At 39.1% G+C, this 17,897-nt stretch overlaps 1 protein-coding gene across 1 annotated transcript in view; it reads right to left on the reverse strand.

Moving 5' to 3' along the window:
• The window catches only part of top2a (DNA topoisomerase II alpha), a 44,240-nt gene that overhangs the window by 6,089 nt on the left and 20,254 nt on the right, over nt 1-17,897 (reverse strand). Inside the window, exons 18-32 of the mRNA XM_084134906.1 lie at nt 17,473-17,587; nt 16,777-16,898; nt 16,265-16,413; nt 15,777-16,008; nt 15,517-15,651; nt 14,283-14,483; nt 13,990-14,185; nt 6,320-6,411; nt 6,092-6,232; nt 5,918-6,001; nt 5,512-5,709; nt 5,062-5,188; nt 4,070-4,213; nt 1,013-1,184; nt 864-931 (exon numbers count right to left, since the gene is read on the reverse strand). Of these exons, the coding sequence (XP_083991032.1) occupies nt 864-931; nt 1,013-1,184; nt 4,070-4,213; nt 5,062-5,188; nt 5,512-5,709; nt 5,918-6,001; nt 6,092-6,232; nt 6,320-6,411; nt 13,990-14,185; nt 14,283-14,483; nt 15,517-15,651; nt 15,777-16,008; nt 16,265-16,413; nt 16,777-16,898; nt 17,473-17,587 (2,176 nt within the window). The remainder of the gene's footprint in view (nt 1-863; nt 932-1,012; nt 1,185-4,069; nt 4,214-5,061; nt 5,189-5,511; nt 5,710-5,917; nt 6,002-6,091; nt 6,233-6,319; nt 6,412-13,989; nt 14,186-14,282; nt 14,484-15,516; nt 15,652-15,776; nt 16,009-16,264; nt 16,414-16,776; nt 16,899-17,472; nt 17,588-17,897) is intronic.

The raw sequence follows: 17,897 nt of genomic DNA on the forward strand, positions 1-17,897 counted from the left end.
ATAACGAGGTAAGCGATTATGATTGGCTAAGGCAGAGTCATGTCTTTCATGGTAGCCAATCAGAGCCAGTGTTTTTACACACATGCCAGCACACGCGCCACACACACAGACACAAGCTAGAGATTCGATGAAGCAGCAGAGATGGCGAGTCAGGAGCAATCTGATGAAAAATTGGCATTTTCAAGGTGGAGATATACTACTTCAAATTCATTGAGGTCAAACAAAGGCAAGAACTAGGGGTGGAACGGTACATGTATTCGTATTGAACCGAAACGGTACGGGCGTCACGGTTCGGTGCATACATTTACACGGAGAATACACGGTATAAAAATAAATAACTTGTGCGCAAATTAATTAATGTAATGCGGAACTAATGTTAGATACGCAGGTTCTTTATCTGTAGCCCTGCCTTAGCTCTGAACATGGCTCTGCAGCAAGCTGTGATTTAAAGATTGGAATGCTGGAATGTGGTGTGTGTGTGTGTTTGTGTGTGAGAGAGAGAGGGAGAGGGAGAGAGGCGCGGGCGCGATCGAAAAGTCAAAGTGTTTACATTTGTGTGCACGCGCGTGTGTGTGAGGCACAGACGTGATCGAACAGTGAAAACATAAAAACATACTCAGTAATTTTGTTTATACAGGACATTCAAACTGCAAAGTGTTTCCAAATTCTTTGACATATAGCAGCTTTTTTTTTAACAGTAACGCAAAGTTACTTTCCCTGGTAACGAGTTACTTTTATTATAGAGTAATTCAGTTACTAACTCAGTTACTTTTTGGAACAAGTAGTGAGTAACTATAACTAATTACTTTTTTAAAGTAACGTTCCCAGCACTGGTGATGGGCAGAGAATTGTGCGGTACTTACAGCTGGACTTGCTGCTGGTTTCGGCTTTCTCTGCCTTTGGTTTGCTGGCTTTCGCTGGAGCTTTTTTCCTGAAAGAATCAAGGAGAGTTTTAAAAGATGTAATAGAGAACAAACAAAATCTGTGAAGTAAAAAGCAAGTGATGTCTTACACAACAGGTGCAGGAGGAGGGGAGTCCATGTCACTATCAGGTGCACCGCTGGGTTCAGGGATGAAGGAGTCATCATCATCAATAACAGCAGCGCGCTTCTGTTTACTGCTCTTTGACCAGTCATCAAACTCATCCTCACTGCTTGACAGACTGTACTTCTTTTCAGCAGCAGCTGCACAGATACGCAAAAAGTATTCGCTTTTTGAGTTCTAAAATTCACTTTTAATATGGTTCTCCCATAATTTTTTTTTTAGATACAGAGATCCCACATCTTTTGACATGGATTTCAATGATTTGCATACTGGATGCTCTACATTACTGGATCACTTCTATAACCTTATAGAAATCGCACTTCTCTTATATTCAGTTAAGATCAAATACTTACTAATAACACACAGCTAGTAATAAATACTGTAACTTAACCCTAACCAACAACCTATCAGAAAACTGCATTTTTACAATTAGAAAGAAAGAAAGAAAGAAAGAAAGAAAGAAAGAAAGAAAGAAAGAATGAATTAAGTCATCCCTAAAAGGAGTTTGTCAGGTTTAGCTCACTTCTGGATACAAATGTGTCCCCAGAATATGGTTAAGTAGGTACACACACACACACACACACACGTTTGTTTCACTATATTAATAAGGATATTTCACACTTAAAATCAGATTCCACTGATTTTATACCAGGTTAATGATATTTTCTGTTCTACCCCAAATATAGGGGGGGGGGGGGGGAATAGCATTTTTTGCATGCAAACGACAATGCCAAAATAATCCGTTAACACAGATCCACGAAAAAGACTAAAATCTGAACACATAATATGCATGCGCATGACAACGTTTTCACAAATTAAAATTGTGGTTTACACGGAGACACTAACAATGTTGCGTTCAAAAACTCACACTTTCTGAAATTTGAGGCCCCCAAAATGCCTTTGTAGTGTAAATGAACGGCCAAAACGTCTTTAGCTGAAAACGATCTCATGTAAACGGCCCCATAAGCCCTATTCGGATGGGGCTAGTTTAACGGAGAGGTGAGGTTAAGTAATTATTACCAGAGCCTCTCAGTGATTTCAGTCCCATCTCAGTAATCATTACGGACAATGTCAGTAAAGATTACAGCGACTTTTACCTTCAGTAAAAAGGTCCGGAAAAATTACCTCAGGTAATACTAATCCCATGCGAATAGACCCGCTGTAAATATGTACGTAAATATTCCGTCATTTCCTGTATAAAAATAGTTTTCTGCGGTTTTTCAAGTATCGAGGCGCTTAAAGCATTCAGTTGCGTTCTAGGCGGAGGGACAAGTCTGTGGCAAAACTCAAGTGTTTTACACACAGCATTCAGATCAAAAAGGTCGAACACTTTTTAGAGGCACTAAACTAGAGTTAGGTTAGGCCTATTACCAACATAATCCAATCTGAATTTATTATGAACTTATTTAATAAATCATTTGACCGGACTTAACAGTTTTAAATATATAAATATAGGTTATATAGGTGTTTGCACACGTGACATCAGGAAGCAACGTAATACACACGACAACAGGAGGGTGACGGCGGTGCGCAAATCGAGTTACCCCTCCCACTTCTGCTAGTTTTACTGAGATATCTTATCCTGTGTGAATTGGCCATTATTATTACAGACGTCCTGTGGTAAAAATTACATTACTCCATCTACCCTTGCAAAGCTAATCCTGTCTGAACAGGGCTTTAAATGAACATGTTTTGGCTGTTTATAAACCTTTTTCATTCATAATGGTCGTCATAATGAACTTGAGGAAAAAATCCCTTTAAAATTCAGAGGCCTAAATGGAGTGAAAATTCACAATTTTTGCAGTCGTGATATTTTCATTGACTATACAGAATCAGAATTGCTGCTTTTTGGCAGTCTATATCTCCCAATAATATGTCTAATGCTTAGCTTTAGGATCAAAGCTGTGATTCAAGTTTATTATCACAACCTGTATGGAAGACACTTTTAGAATTATACTAGAAAAAAATAATTTAAAGCCATTAAAATATAAGATTATATATGGCTTCATTCGACATACACATTATAGATATGATATAGAAATTAGGGCTGTATTCTTCCAGTCGATTATTTGGTCGATACGTTCTGGCTCGACCAAAATTCTGATTGGTTGATTTTTTGCCGCGTTCATTTCATTAGTTTTGTCGCGTTCATTTACCGGTAATCAGTTTTGCCGCGTTCATTTCATCAGTTTTGCCGCGTTCATTTCATCAGGTGGAAAGCACTAATTGCTAATGGGGGTGTTTTCAGAGCACCCCTGTTTCACAGGTAACAGTCTGTCTTCAGAACACCCCCCTTGTTTTCACTTCTTTTGGATTAGCCCAACTCACCGGAGAAGACGGACAGATTGAAGAAAGTAGGCTACTAGAAGGTTTGCTGAATATTACTTGATCTGGTTTGTTTAATAAATATTATTTTTTTATTAAAGTGGACGTGCCTTTTGTGTTTAAGAGTAAAAGCTTTAAGTTAATAGTCTATTCGTGTCTCAGCCGCTAAGCTGAGCTCCTATGTTCAGCCCATAGACTGTAAAAAATAGGTTCAGCCTCACTGTGCGAGCTGCACAGAGCGGCTGAAATTATAGTCTGTCAGTTATTATAATACATATGACAGAAACAATTGTCTAAATTATTTTTCATATTCCTCAAAAGTTCTTGTCATGATATCACTAGTTGACAACATAGTACTATTTTCGGAAATTATAGGCTATGATATTGCGCAGGTGCACGTGATGCAACGCAGTCAGAGCCGACAGCCGACAGACTCGTGTGTCAGACTCATTTCAGTGCAAATTAATTACGTCAAAAACGATTTAATACTGCAAATAGCCTACTAGTTTTTTTATGTTTATTTATAATTCATTTAAGCGGACAACAAGGCTACCAAGTACTGCGCACAGTGCGCAGCTAATTAATTGAACTTTTTTTTCTAACGTCATTTTTAGTCGAAAACTTCAGGACTTCAGTCGACCAAGATTTTTTTTGGTTGAGTACAGCCCTAATAGAAATGTGCGTGTAAAAAGAACCTCACCCTTGCGTTGTATCTTCTCTCTTGGAGCCACTTCCTCAGGGATGAACTCCACATCAGACTGAGACTCTTCCTCATCAGAAGACCAGGGGTTCTTCTTCTGGACCGGTTTGAAGGCGAGGGTGGTCTGCTTGCCTGACTTTGAGTCTGTCACATAATCAAGATGAAACATTAGGATCAGAATTTCATGGTATTACACCTGGGCTCCAGACTGTAACTTTTTTTCTTCCCAGTGCGACTAAATTTTGTCAGAGGTCGCACTGGTGCAACCACCACAATGCCAGACTGATAAGAGTTGCCATTTATGTTGCATATGAAAAACAATCAAACGGCAAACAAACAAAAGCGGATCAAAACAGTGCTTCTCATTTGAGCTGCGAAGTGCGGACCATTTATCAGCTAAGTCCAATATTAGACAGTGCAAGCTCAGAACAGGTTTACTTGCAAACCAATCTTTGTTCACACTACACTGTTACTACATAGGCCTAGCGCTGGGAGATCCAGTGACAAAGCGATTGAATTCGCTGCAGAATTAACATCACTGCGAGATCTAGTGAAGCATTCACATTCTGCTTAGAATTCTGTTATAAACAATAAACAGTGCAGACACGGAGACCAGAAGAAACTGTGCTATGAACCAACAAGTTATAGGAAGAGAAGAGAAGAGAAGAGAAGAGAAGAGAAGAGAAGAGAAGAGAAGAGAAGAGAAGAGAAGAGAAGAGAAGAGAAGAGAAGAGAAGAGAAGAGAAGAGAAGAGAAGAGAAGAGAAGAGAAGAGAAGAGAAGAGAAGAGAAGAGAAGAGAAGAGAAGAGAAGAGAAGAGAAGAGAAGAGAAGAGAAGAGAAGAGAAGAGAAGAGAAGAGAAGAGAAGAAGAGAATTCTGTTAGTTGAGCTAAACCAGTCTGTTACAGGACAGACCATAGTTCTAAAGACCCGAAAAGCAGCAGTCCACAGACATCCTACAGTTTCAAATAGTAAATGTCTGGGTGTTCTTACTTTTGTCTTTGGCAGGCTCTTTCTTGATCTTCTTAGTGAGTCTAGCAGTCAGCCCAATCTCAGAGCCATCAGCAGCTATGTCTGCTTCATCATCAAACTCCATCTTCATCACCACACCAGCCTCTTTCTAAAAATACACACAAGTATTCCCTCAGGATCAGCTACACGTACAAGATCTGGTTATGAAAACCACTGACAATGTAAAAGCCACACAAATGAGCATATTAGAATGATTCCCGAGGGATCATGAAACACTGAAGACTATAGTAATGGCTGCTGAAAATTAACCTTAGCCATCACAGGAATACATTTAAAAATAAAATAAAAATTAATTAAAAAAATTAAATTGTAACTTCACAATATCAGTGCATTCTTTTTAGTGATGTGACCATTCAGACATTCTAACAAAAGCTGTTTTATACACGCATGCAAATCTCATTCTCTACATACCTTTGCAGCTTTGCCTCGTTTGGCTCCCTCCTTCTTAATGGCCTGAACCTTCATAGTGCTGGTGATGCGGGGGATGACGCGGCGGCCTTGCGGGGTGGGCATTGTCTCGTTCTTTACCTTCACCACTTTTGATTTGCCCACTTTACCTTGTACCTGAGGCATCACAGTCTGTGCCTCCATCTCCTTCTGTTCTACACGCTATTTACATAAACGGATAACAATGGATGACTTAAATCACTAATCAATAGGCTATACATTGAAATACTAATTTTGAATACATGAAGGCCTGATTTTTATGAAATGACAACTTAATTATCTCTATTCTTCACACAAAGCAAAAGTGTCATTTTAGATAAAGGACACACCAAATGTAAAAAACGTAAAGTGATATGATCATCTCATTTACCTCCAGCTCCTCAGTAAAAGCTGCCAGATCTTCTTTCCACAGATCAGTGGGCACCTTCACCTTGAGCGTGTTCAACTCAGTCAACTGCAGAACAAAAGCGTGAGAACCTTTTTAAACTCCACTGTTATACTAAATCACCAGCTCTGTTTCCATCCATCACAGACTCATAGTCACCTTAGCGTCTCTCTGTCGGCACAGTTCATCTTTCTTTTCTTTGGTCAGGAACCACATGGGCATGCTGAGAAGATAGTTATAATCAGGGCCAGACTTATCTTCCTCTTTCTCCTCATCCTCCCCAGCATCCTCCTCAACATCCTACCAAACAATGAAAATTATTGTGATGCAGGTAACAAAGGAAGAAAACAAAAGCTTGATTTAATACGAGGCGGTTGTGGTGCGTACCTTCTCCTGAGCCTCTTTCCATGCCTTAACAGGGTCAGAGTCATAGCCCATCTGCTGAAGCATGCGGATCAGCTCCTTCTTAGGTTTATTTTCTAAAAATAGAGGAGAAGCATCATAACAAAAACCTAAAAGATCTATTTAAAAATATGCTAGTTAGATTAAATATTGAAGCATAGAGATTCCAAGGTAACTTGATTAACATGTGATTTGACATTTAATTGGGCAAACTCATTTCCCCAATATTTACACTAAGATCTCACAATTCATATCCATGTTCCCATGTACATTACAAGGTTGTCATGCTTACATTTACTTAGCAACGTAGCATTAAAAGATTTTAGAAAAAAAATATGGCTACATGATTTTAAGTGTATTTTTGTTCTTAAAGGCTCCAGATTTGATGTGCTTGTTTGTATGTTTGCACAACTTAGCCAAAAATAGTCAGATAATATACGACTATAAAATAGTAAACAATTTTACCATAAAAATGTAATAAAACTATAATCCAAAACCAATATTTATGGCTGTATTCATTCACTTTGAAACATTAAACCTAGGGCTGTAACAACCGGTCGATAAAATCGATAAACGATAATGAAAATCACGACAACATGTCATCAATTAGTCGTGTCTGCCCAACGTGAAGTGAAAATTCCACCAGTCATGTCAAATTACAGCACTGAATAACGCATTTCTATGGACAAAAATGCATCTAAAAATAGTGGAGGAAATTGTTGATAAAACAGGAAAAGTCAGCTCGCCAGTATGGCAGTTTTTGGGATTTTATAATTCTGACCATAGTCAGACCAATGTCGTCTGCAAATTATGCAAGACCGTCGTCCCCACCAAGACTGGTAATACCACAAACTTCTTTTACCACCTTAGCCGCGCTCCCTTTGGAGCACAGCCGTATTCACCAGCAATGTCCAATAACATCTGCACACTTTATTAAGCATTTCTTACGTATTCTTTAATTTTGCACCTTAATGTTAAGAGATAATTGTTAAGTGTTCATTGTGATTTTAATTATTTGAGTGTTTTCCATGGTTGTGTTGACATTTCTGCCTTTATAACTGAGGGGATTATAATCAGAGGAAGGTATAATGGTTTAATGTGCAATGTTTTCTCGGTGCAAAACTTTCACTTTGTTATATCCTTTTCTGTAAGTGTTACAAATTCACGCGAGTATTTCCATTTTGCACGAAGGCTCATCCTGATAGTCTACGTTAAACTTCAGACTTTACTGAATGAGCACCGGCGCACGCATGCGCGTCAAACAGATGGAACGCATTAGAGAGGGAGACAATATTCAGCTCAAATATTAATTTTGCTGAAATATGGATTACAGCATGTAATTGAATATAAATGTAAGACCTCTTACATTTACACGATCAAGAAATGACAAAAAGTTTACAGTGTCCAGATGTGTGTTACTGCAGAAAATTCCTCTCATCGGTTTCTTTATTATCTTCATTTTTAATGTAGGGATTTAAACGGTCCTTTTTCTTTATAGCTCTTCTACATATACATATACTAGGGGTGTAATGACATATCGTGGTACGATCTATCGCGATGCAAAAATGTTACGATATGTATCGTAGAGTTATGATGATTTTTTTTTAAACGATATGACGTCCGTTTTATCCTATTGGTTGAGCTACCGCACCCGTGTCACGCTTGCATTCACGCTCAAATGAATCGCTTAAACTGAGCAGTTGCAGGGCAAAATGAGTTCAACTGAAATTGAAGTAGAGGATGCCCCGTCCACTTACAAGTCCGACGTCTGGCAGCATTTTGGTTTTCCAGTTACTCGACAGGAGGACGGTAAAAAAAGACAAAACACGAACTGTGTAAATACTGTAAACAAACACTGTTATACACGACGTCGAACACTACAAATATGATGTGTCACTTAAAACAGCACCACAAAAACAAACTCCTGCAAACGGGTGCGAAAAAGAGGGCCAATCATCTATACAACGTAGTTTTGCTTCAACGTGGTCTCAGTCAAGTGCAAAAGCTCAAGAAATAACCAGGTCCATCGGAGTTTTTAATCGCAAAAGACATGAGGCCATTCTCTGTTGTCGACAGTGTTGGATTTTGCGACTTGGTGAAGGTACTGGAGCCCAGGTACCATATTCCGTCACACCTGCACTTCAGTCAGGAGGTAATTCCAGCCCTGTACAATGAAGTTAAAGCAAATGTGACAGATGGTTTGAAAAAGGCTGAGAGTGTGGCGATAACAACGGACGGGTGGACTTCGAGGGCTGTTCAGAGTTACATCACAGTCACAGCGCATGTTATTACCAGAGAGGGAAATGAAAAGTTTTGTGCTTCAGACTCGCCCGCTTTGAGTCGCACACTGGTACAAACATAGCCGATGTTTTAAAAGCGACCATACAAGAGCGGGAGCTTGAAAAATCTGCTCATAGCATTGCTGTCGTTACAGACAACGCACGCAACATGATTGTGGCAGTGAGAGAAGCAGGGTTGTCACCTCACATTAAGTGTTTTGCGCACACATTAAATCTCGCTTCGCAAGCAGGATTGCATGTTCCCCTCGTCAGTCGCTTGCTTGGTCGCGTGAGGAAAGTCGTGGCTTTCTTTCACCGCAGTACCACAGCAACAGCTGTGCTCGTGGCAAAGCAAAAGATGCTTGAGATCGCATCACAAGCTTATCATGGATGTTGTTACACGATGGAACAGCCCAATGGAGATGCTGGAACGCTATCTCGAGCAACAAGCTGCTATAACGGCAGCCCTCTTGAGCACAGAGGTGCGCAAAAATGCACGTCAACTCGATACTATGGATAGCGCTGACATCAGTGACGCTGAAGAAATCGTAAACCTTCTTAAACCGCTAAAAAAAGCCACCACTGTCCTGTCTGATGAAAAGAGCCCCACGCTGTCACTCATTGTGCCCTTGAAAGCCATGATCGAACAGAGCATGACACTGGACGAGAAAGACTCCACAACCATTGCTAACATGAAGACGGCCATCCTGCAAAACCTCTCAAGCAGATTCACAGAGGAACAGCAGGGAACTACACTAACCTTTTCCACTGGTGGCACTTGCGCTACTAACTTTTTCAGTTACTGGCGCAAAACATGATTTGGTCGCACAAATTGTTTATAGTAAGCCGCTCTGGATAATAATGAACAATAATGAAACTGTATTGAATACAGATGTGCTTTTTATTTTACTTGCCATCTTTTAAACCACATGCCTTCTTGTTTTTGTTTTCTTTAACATTGTTTGGGATAGATTTACTGCAATAGAAAATACAGTACACAAAGTGCAAAATGGATTTCAACATGCTATGGTTGGCACAGATGGGCAGACTCCTGAACTCTTAAGTAGTGATGCACCGATGTGAAAATTGTGGACGATACCTATAATAACCGATATTAATATTGCTGTTATGGCCGATACCGATATCTCTGTATAGAAAACAAATTTACTGATAATCAAATAAAGAGATATTTTCCAAAACACTTTTTTTTTTACTTTAGAAATGACTGATATTGGGCACCTTTACCTGTGTTTGCAAAATATGTCACACATAGGACACACATGCATTATATTGCATTGCATTGGATTGCATATAATATGTGCTGGTCAACTTGTCTAAAATTAAGAAACCCCTAGAAAACAGTAAAAACAGGAACATTGTGTACAATTAAGATAGGCTACTTAATTTATTATTCCAATATCCAAATATGATACTAAATAGCACAGGGAAAAGGGCTTCTATTTGTGACGTGCTGTCTTTGCGTTTGAACATTGCACATTTTAAACAGGACACGCATTAGCTGAATAAATGTTAGCCAATACAAACATATTTATAGAAAAGTTGACAATGAATAGACAGGAGTCCAATAATAGCATAACGAATCACTTATTCTAAAAATAATATCAAGTATAAGTTAGACGAATCCGACATATTAACGATGGCTGTGTTAACAGCAAAACGTTCATCATTTAACGAATTTTAAAAACACGGATGGATAATACAAAATGCTTTCTGCCATTTTGACAGAAAAAAACAAAACAAGCAAGAACAAAATTTAAACTATAGCCCGTCAATTTTCATTTTACAATTATCTTCTCTCTCTGTGTGCGCGCGTCCGTGTTTTGAGAGAGAGAGAGCTCGCGCAGCACTGATACAATGGTACATCTAGTAACGGTCGCGGGGCTGAAGCCAACTTGATGTGTTGAATGCTCAGAGCACGTTATAAAATGTATTCTTAAAATATACATTTCTGTTTTAATAAATGCTCATAGTAAATCATAGCATATTGCCTAAAACATAGGTGCAAAAATAATCAGTGATACATTTGCGACCCATTAAAAATTAGGGTCGCAATGGCATTTCAAAAGGTCGCATATGCGACCATTTTGGTCGCAGTGTAGTTCCCTGAACAGGATTATCTACTAGAGGGTACTGCCTTGGACCCCAGATTTCGGTCATTGCCCCACTTACTCCCTGAACAACGTGAAGAGGTTTTCCACCGGTTGAACAAATCAAACCAGTTACAGCAGGTATGTCTGCATTACAAATCGTCTGAGAATCAGTGTATTTGCATTTGTGTGTGTTTGTCACTCCAATTGCAATGTTTGTGTAACCTACTTTGTGCACACCTTTTATGTGTTTAACTGAAACTATACTTTGTATACCTTAATTATTTATTTTATTATATTTTAAGGCTGTCACTGTGAAGCAAACGAAGGAGGGAGGTGCCAATGATGGAGATCCCACTGATGCAGCAGATCAGAGAGATACAGCACACAGAGTTGAGCCAGAACAGCCACCTAGCAAAAAGACAGCACTGGAAGAGCTCTTTGGTGCAACTTTTTCTGAACCACCAGTCACCCAGTCCAAAAGTAGGATAGAAGTAGAGATTGACATGTACAAAAAGGACACTTCTATTCCCCTCACTAGCTGTCCACTGAAATGGTGGAAAGAAAATGCTCAAATGTGGGTACACTTTTCACCTCTTGCAAAGGCTACCTCACAGTTCCAGCAACTTCTGTTCCTAGTGAACGTGTTTTTTCTACAGCAGGGGATATTGTAAATGCACAAAGATCCCAGCTACTGCCAGAAAATGTAGATATGCTGATTTTCTTGCAAAAAAACCTGTAAGTAACCTAAACAAACCCCAAAGCTGTTTGTGTTGAAATTACTTGAACAGGACACTACTTGTTGGTGTTTTTTTGTTGTTGTTGTTGTTGTTGCACTTTTACTGCTTAAAGTAGTTCTCTTTTGGGCTATCCTAATTCTAATGGGGGGGGGGGGTTAAGTTAAATATATATATATATTTTTAGTGACAAGTACACATTTCCATTGCCAACACTTAATGTCAGATAACTTAAAGACATTGCTATTGCTACACTTTCTATGCTATGACTGCTCCACAGACTTCTTGTTGCAAATTTTGCTCACACACACACAAACCTGGAGATGGACACACTCACACCACACACTCAAACTCACAAACTTAATGACACACTCAAACACAGGCTCACACACACACATTCAAAAAGACTCACACACAGATTCAAACACAGACACACAGACACACACTCACACCAAACTGGACCTGGAGGTGCTTCCGCTGTCAGTTTGTGAGAGAGAGAGGGAGCAAGCAGCGCGCAGCTCTACAATAAAATACAATTTTACCCATATTAAATAGTTAAAAAATCTGAATCAATCCGTGGCGTTCAGCGTTGATATTGTGGTGGGCCGCCATAAATTAATGAATGTATGGGAAACCCTATATATATATATATATATATATATATATATATATATATATATATATATATATATATATATATATATATATATATATATATATATATATATATATATATATATATATATATACATATATATATATATATATATATACATATATATATATATATATATATACATATATATATACATACATACATATACATACATATATATACTAGAGATGTGACGGTGATAATATTCTCCCACCGGTTAATCGACTTATGACAACACCGGTATTACCGGTTTCATCGTGGGGGTGGGGGGTGTTAGAGTGATGTAATTTTTTTTTACATGGCGTCAATTCATCATTCGTATTGAGTTTGATTGACATGCGATCTGACCAATCAAATTCCACAATTTTTGTGCGACAAAGCAGTCAGAAGAGTTATTGATTAACTTCGGTGGATTTGGCTTTGGCTTTAACTGAGGCAATCTGTCACGACACATTAAAGAGCCAAAAAACGGTAGGCGTATTTTATTTTTGTTTGACTGACCAAATTTGAAAGTTGAGACTTTGTTTCATATTAAATATTACCTGCTCGGTCCTGTCTTTCAGCGCGTTGTCAGTGTCCTCTATTTAGGTTATATTTCAGCACTTCGCGAATGGACAGCGACTTCTAAGTAGCACGAACGCGTAACCTTGCACATAGAGAACGCTCTTAAGAGCTAAGATGCATCGTTATCGGGAAACCCGGCCCTGGTCTCCGCACTAGCCTAACTGAAAACTATGAAAGCCGTGTGACCGGCCAACCGGTAAAAAATAAAATAAAAAATACATTAAAGAAACTATTCCCTCTGATTTTGTTTCATTAATAAAGTTTGACTAATCGCAGCAGTCTCGCATTCGTTTAGAGCTCGTGTGAATTGCACGTATAAAATGAAGTTAACGAACAACCTCGTTCCATCAGGAAATGCCACATGAGTTTCACTGCGCTTTATTAAGAGTTTTTCTTTTACGTGAAGAAGCCGTTCGCCGGAGATGTGTTAAAAGATTCATTCATACACACAAGAGAGTGCATTCATGATTATTAGGCTACCGGTATACTAATCCTCCTGGCGCCGGGTCTGAGTGAGTAATTTACTCTCTTACCTTTGTTCTTTGATTAACATTAATGACACTCCATCTGACACGCGTCCCATTTTCTCACAAATCTCTACATTCATTTATGATATTATTTAAATAATTTGCTCTTATGAGGACACTCGACAAAATGGACATTTTGGCATAATTTGTGTTATGTTTTGTTCAAGGCCGAAAAGAGAACTCGATACTGACGCGCGTCTTTTCCGTGTGTGTGCGTGCGTGTGTGTGTAATAGGCAGGACTTACAGCGCGGTCTCTTGTTTTGTCGCGCTTGAATGGTTGAGGGTGATCATACAACGCTAGTCAACTGGTGACAGAAAATACGGATACTGCGTAATTGCTTTAAAAAATAATTTTTGCGGTGCTGCGGTGGGCAAGTGATGAAACCGGTGTTGCGACTGAACACCGTGTAACACCGGTAACACCGACTATCGTGCCAAGCCTAATATATACATATATATACACACACACATATACATATGTATACGCATGCATGCATGTATAGATGTATACGCATGTATGTATATGCATGTATACACGTATACGCATGTATATGTATATGTATACACATGTATATGTATATACACACATATCAAAATATGTATGTAGGGTATCAAAATAATCGATAGTTCCATCACTAGTTAAACCATAGAATTTTTATAGCAGAAAATATATAATAACCGGCTGTAAAGAGTTTTACTCTGAAACATGCTCTAGCCTGTTAATGCGTGCTGCATTTGCGTGTGGTGTGAAAGCAATGACAAAAAAAGAAAAAGCATGTCTCACCAATGACCAGCGTGCCCTGGATCTTCTCCAGAATGAATCGGGCCTGGTTGGAGAGTCTGGCACTTTCAGCTCCCAGCATTCCTAGCAGCCAGTCTTTCCTGAGGACGTAATACTTCAGTCTGAGCTCAAAGAAATCCTTCAAGATGTCCTGAACAGACTCGTACTTCTTCAGACTGCCCACATGATCAAACAACACCTGCAAGACGATGAGACGGACAACAGTAGATGATTTCAGGATTAGGCAGAAAACGAATGCATCTTGTGAGGTGTAAAATGTGGTGCGTGTTGTTCACCATGGAGTTACAGGTGAGCAGACTCTGTAGCTTGAAGACTTTGTGTAGTCCAGCTGCCTCTGCCTCTCTCAGGCGCTCTTCTGTCATCTTAATGACAAAACGCACTGTGGTGTCCGTATGATACTCTTTATAGTCTGTGATCAGCGGAGGAACCTTCTCCGAGCCGTTCAGCATCACCTCCAACACATTCTCCTTATAGATCTGAGAGATGTTGTGTTAATTTATTCCAAAGAAAAAGCGGTCAAGTTTAGTTGCTAAACTAACTGGGATCATTTTTTGCATCACCCAGCTTTACATCACATTTGAGAGGTTAAACACTTTACACATTTTTTATTTGATTTATAAACAGCATGAAACATGAATTTGCAGTGGATGAAAGATTAGAATATTTGTATAATATATTTTTAACCCTAGCAGACACTGCTAAAGCCTTAAATGGAAGTGTGGCGAGCAGGACGAGGCCGAGGGCCGTGAGAGAGCAGCATGAGGCCGGTGGCGTGATTACTCTGATGAGCGACACCTGCGAGACGCACCGGTCTCGAATCTCTCACGGAGGAGCGGAAGCATAAAGGAGGAGCGACGACAGTGAAGAGCGAGAGAGGACAGGCCTGAATTTATGTTGTGTTTTGTTTCTGTTTTGTGTGCTTTTACTTTCATTTTGTATTTGGTTTATTTTTATCATTAAAATGTTGAATGTTCGCCGGTTCCCGCCTCCTTCCCGTAACATCTGAACTTCGTTACAGGAAGGTTTATTCATTTTTGGGTGTTGCCATTTGTTCCTCATGTCATTTCCAAACCCACAAGACTCAATCATCTTCGAAACAAATCAATTTATTTTAAATGAGGCCTAACAGATTAATGTCCCTCCATTGAAAGATCATGCGTCTTTCGAATATGAACTTATTTTTGGAAAGACAAGGGTGAGTAAATGACAATTTTCTATAACACATTTACAAGGTGTCCTAGTTTCACATTACATGTAGTTACTGTAGCAATAACTATAAATTATGCATAATTGCATGCAATTAACTGCACTATAATGCGAGTAACCAATGGCACGATAACCCAAAATTTCTTTCGGTTGTCAACCTAAATATTGCCCACCCCTACTTGCTGCATACCAAATGAGGGTAAATATCAACATTTGAGTCCTGTGAGGAAGCATGCATTACATTTGATAGTTTTAATGCACAGTCATAGAACTAAAGCAAGTATAAGAACAGACGTTACACACCTGTGTCCAGGTTTTGATTGGCAGCTCAGTGATCTCAATGGTGGTGGAGTCAATGATGGCCACCTCTCCATTATTAACATACTGATTCTTTGCCAGTTCTTCAATGGTGCCCTTGAACCCCTTATAGCTGGGGAGCTATACATAACATGAGTGGGCATTAGAGGAGTGTAATGTTAATAAATGCTGGTTTGGAACAACAACAACAATATGCATTATGAAAATCACTATACATTTAAAAAAAAACGCTTAATTTATTTTACCATGGGAAGTGGCTCTTCTCCATTGAGCAGGCGGTGAATATTGTTGATGATCTCTCGCAGATTAAAATTGGGGATGCGGCTGGCCCATCCTGTGCCGATGCCCTCACCTCCATTAGCCAGCACCAGAGGGATGATGGGAATGTACCACTCTGGCTCCACTCGCAAATTGTCATCATAGTTATACTTCAACAGGTTATCATCCATAGCAGGGAACAGTAGACGAGCGAGCGGACTGAAAAGAGATATTTACTTTAATAGTAATGCAATTTTAATTTGTTAACATTAACAACATCTTATAATCAATGCCAATTCTATGCCAACATTTACAGATTAAATTGGACATGCTTAAAAAAAAAAGGGCTCCATAGATTCCATAATGGTTTCAATGCAGCCCAAGATAGTAGATGCCCATGTAGTTAGTTGACAGCAAGACAGCTCACTGGGTTTTGGTACAGAGCCATAATCACTGGCTGTGTGTCTGTGTGTACCTGAGCATGGTAAAGATGTATCTGGGGCTGGCAGAGTCTTTGCCTCCATGCAGACGTGTGCCAAACTGACCCAGAGGCTGAAGCAGGTTCAAATTATTACTGCCCACAAAGTTCTGAGCAAGACCCACAATGGTCATCATCAGAGAGACCTAAGGAAGACAAAAACATTTAAATAAGAGGAAACTAACTTGGGCTAAGCCAACTAGCTAAACCTTGATCACTTAATATTTTGCTAGGCAAATTAACTTCTGGTTGTATACCGATTTAAAATCCTATGGACTGTTGGATCATGTGAAAGTTGCCAGGTTAATTGGCTTAACCTCATCATGACATCAGTTTGATAGAAGATTTTGTGTTCAGTAATCTAACATGATCATCTATCTTCGAGTCTGCAAAATTCTTCTGAATGTGTATTTGCAGATTTATTATGGTGCAGTATTTTGCTCAAAAACAAAACCAACGCAAACTCAATTCATTGCACAATGAATCAGGTGAACGAAACAAGTCCTCACCTCTCCATGATGGTACGCAGACATCTCGGCCACTGATCCAGCCAACTGAGCCACTTTCACCTCTCTCTTATCATTCCTCTTAAAACAGCAGAAAATCACTTTCCTCTGACCTGGTTTCAGCCCTGAAACAAACACGCATCACTTTCTGAATTTGTTCAATAGTAACTATATTCTCTCAATCGTATACAGGGTATCTGCACTTCCAATTTAATACTTTTACAAAAATATTTAAAACCTGCACAACGCTTCCATCTAAAATCTAGTCTAGTTGTTTTCATTGAGGCTACATTTACATATTTTATGAAAATGTGGTCCATTTTTTCCATTCAAAATGTGGTCCACTGGAATTATGAATTAACAATACTGCACAGTATTACAATTAATACTTAGTTTTACCAAGTAAATTTTTTTTAATTTGTTCAAGCCACCTTAATTAAGTTTAGTCAACTTGAAATGTGAAGTTGTACTAAGTGGCAACTTGGATAGTTGAGTTGACTAAACTTAAAATGGCAGCACGAACATATATTTCAAGTTGGAATTATTTTTGAGTACTTACAGGTACAGTATACTATCACAAAATGCCTTTATTGTATTGTGACAACTCTGGATTGTACTGCCTAACCTTTGGAATAGCCTTTAGTCATTTCAATATTTATTATGTTGTTATAATGTTGCTAAACATGTAATGCTTCTCACCATCCACCAAGCAGGGGATTGATCGCTCATTGTCAGAGTTGGAAAACTGCACAAGCTCTTTATTAATGAAGTCATGGTAGGTGAGGGACGTTGTTTTCTGTCCGTACAGATACTCCTGCAAAAAAGCAGAAACAAGATCATGCTTCCTGGGGGGGTATTCCAGAAAACAAGGTTATCTTTCCGTCAAACATACACTGACCTCTTTGTTGATTAACCTAAACCTTGCTTACTCGAGGTATGCTGGTTCCAAAAATGCATCCGGGAGCAAGTTCGACCAACTCAGAGTATGTTAACGGTTAACACACAAGACATTCTCAACAGCACAACAAATCACAATGGAAATGGATGCTAAGAAAAAGAACGCCAAACTACTTTTTTGTTTAATGGCTATTTACATACTTGGTGCATATCGCACCCTATTTGGT

Source organism: Abramis brama (assembly GCF_963993115.1).
Source record: "Abramis brama genome assembly, chromosome: 14".
NCBI lineage: Eukaryota > Metazoa > Chordata > Actinopteri > Cypriniformes > Leuciscidae > Abramis > Abramis brama.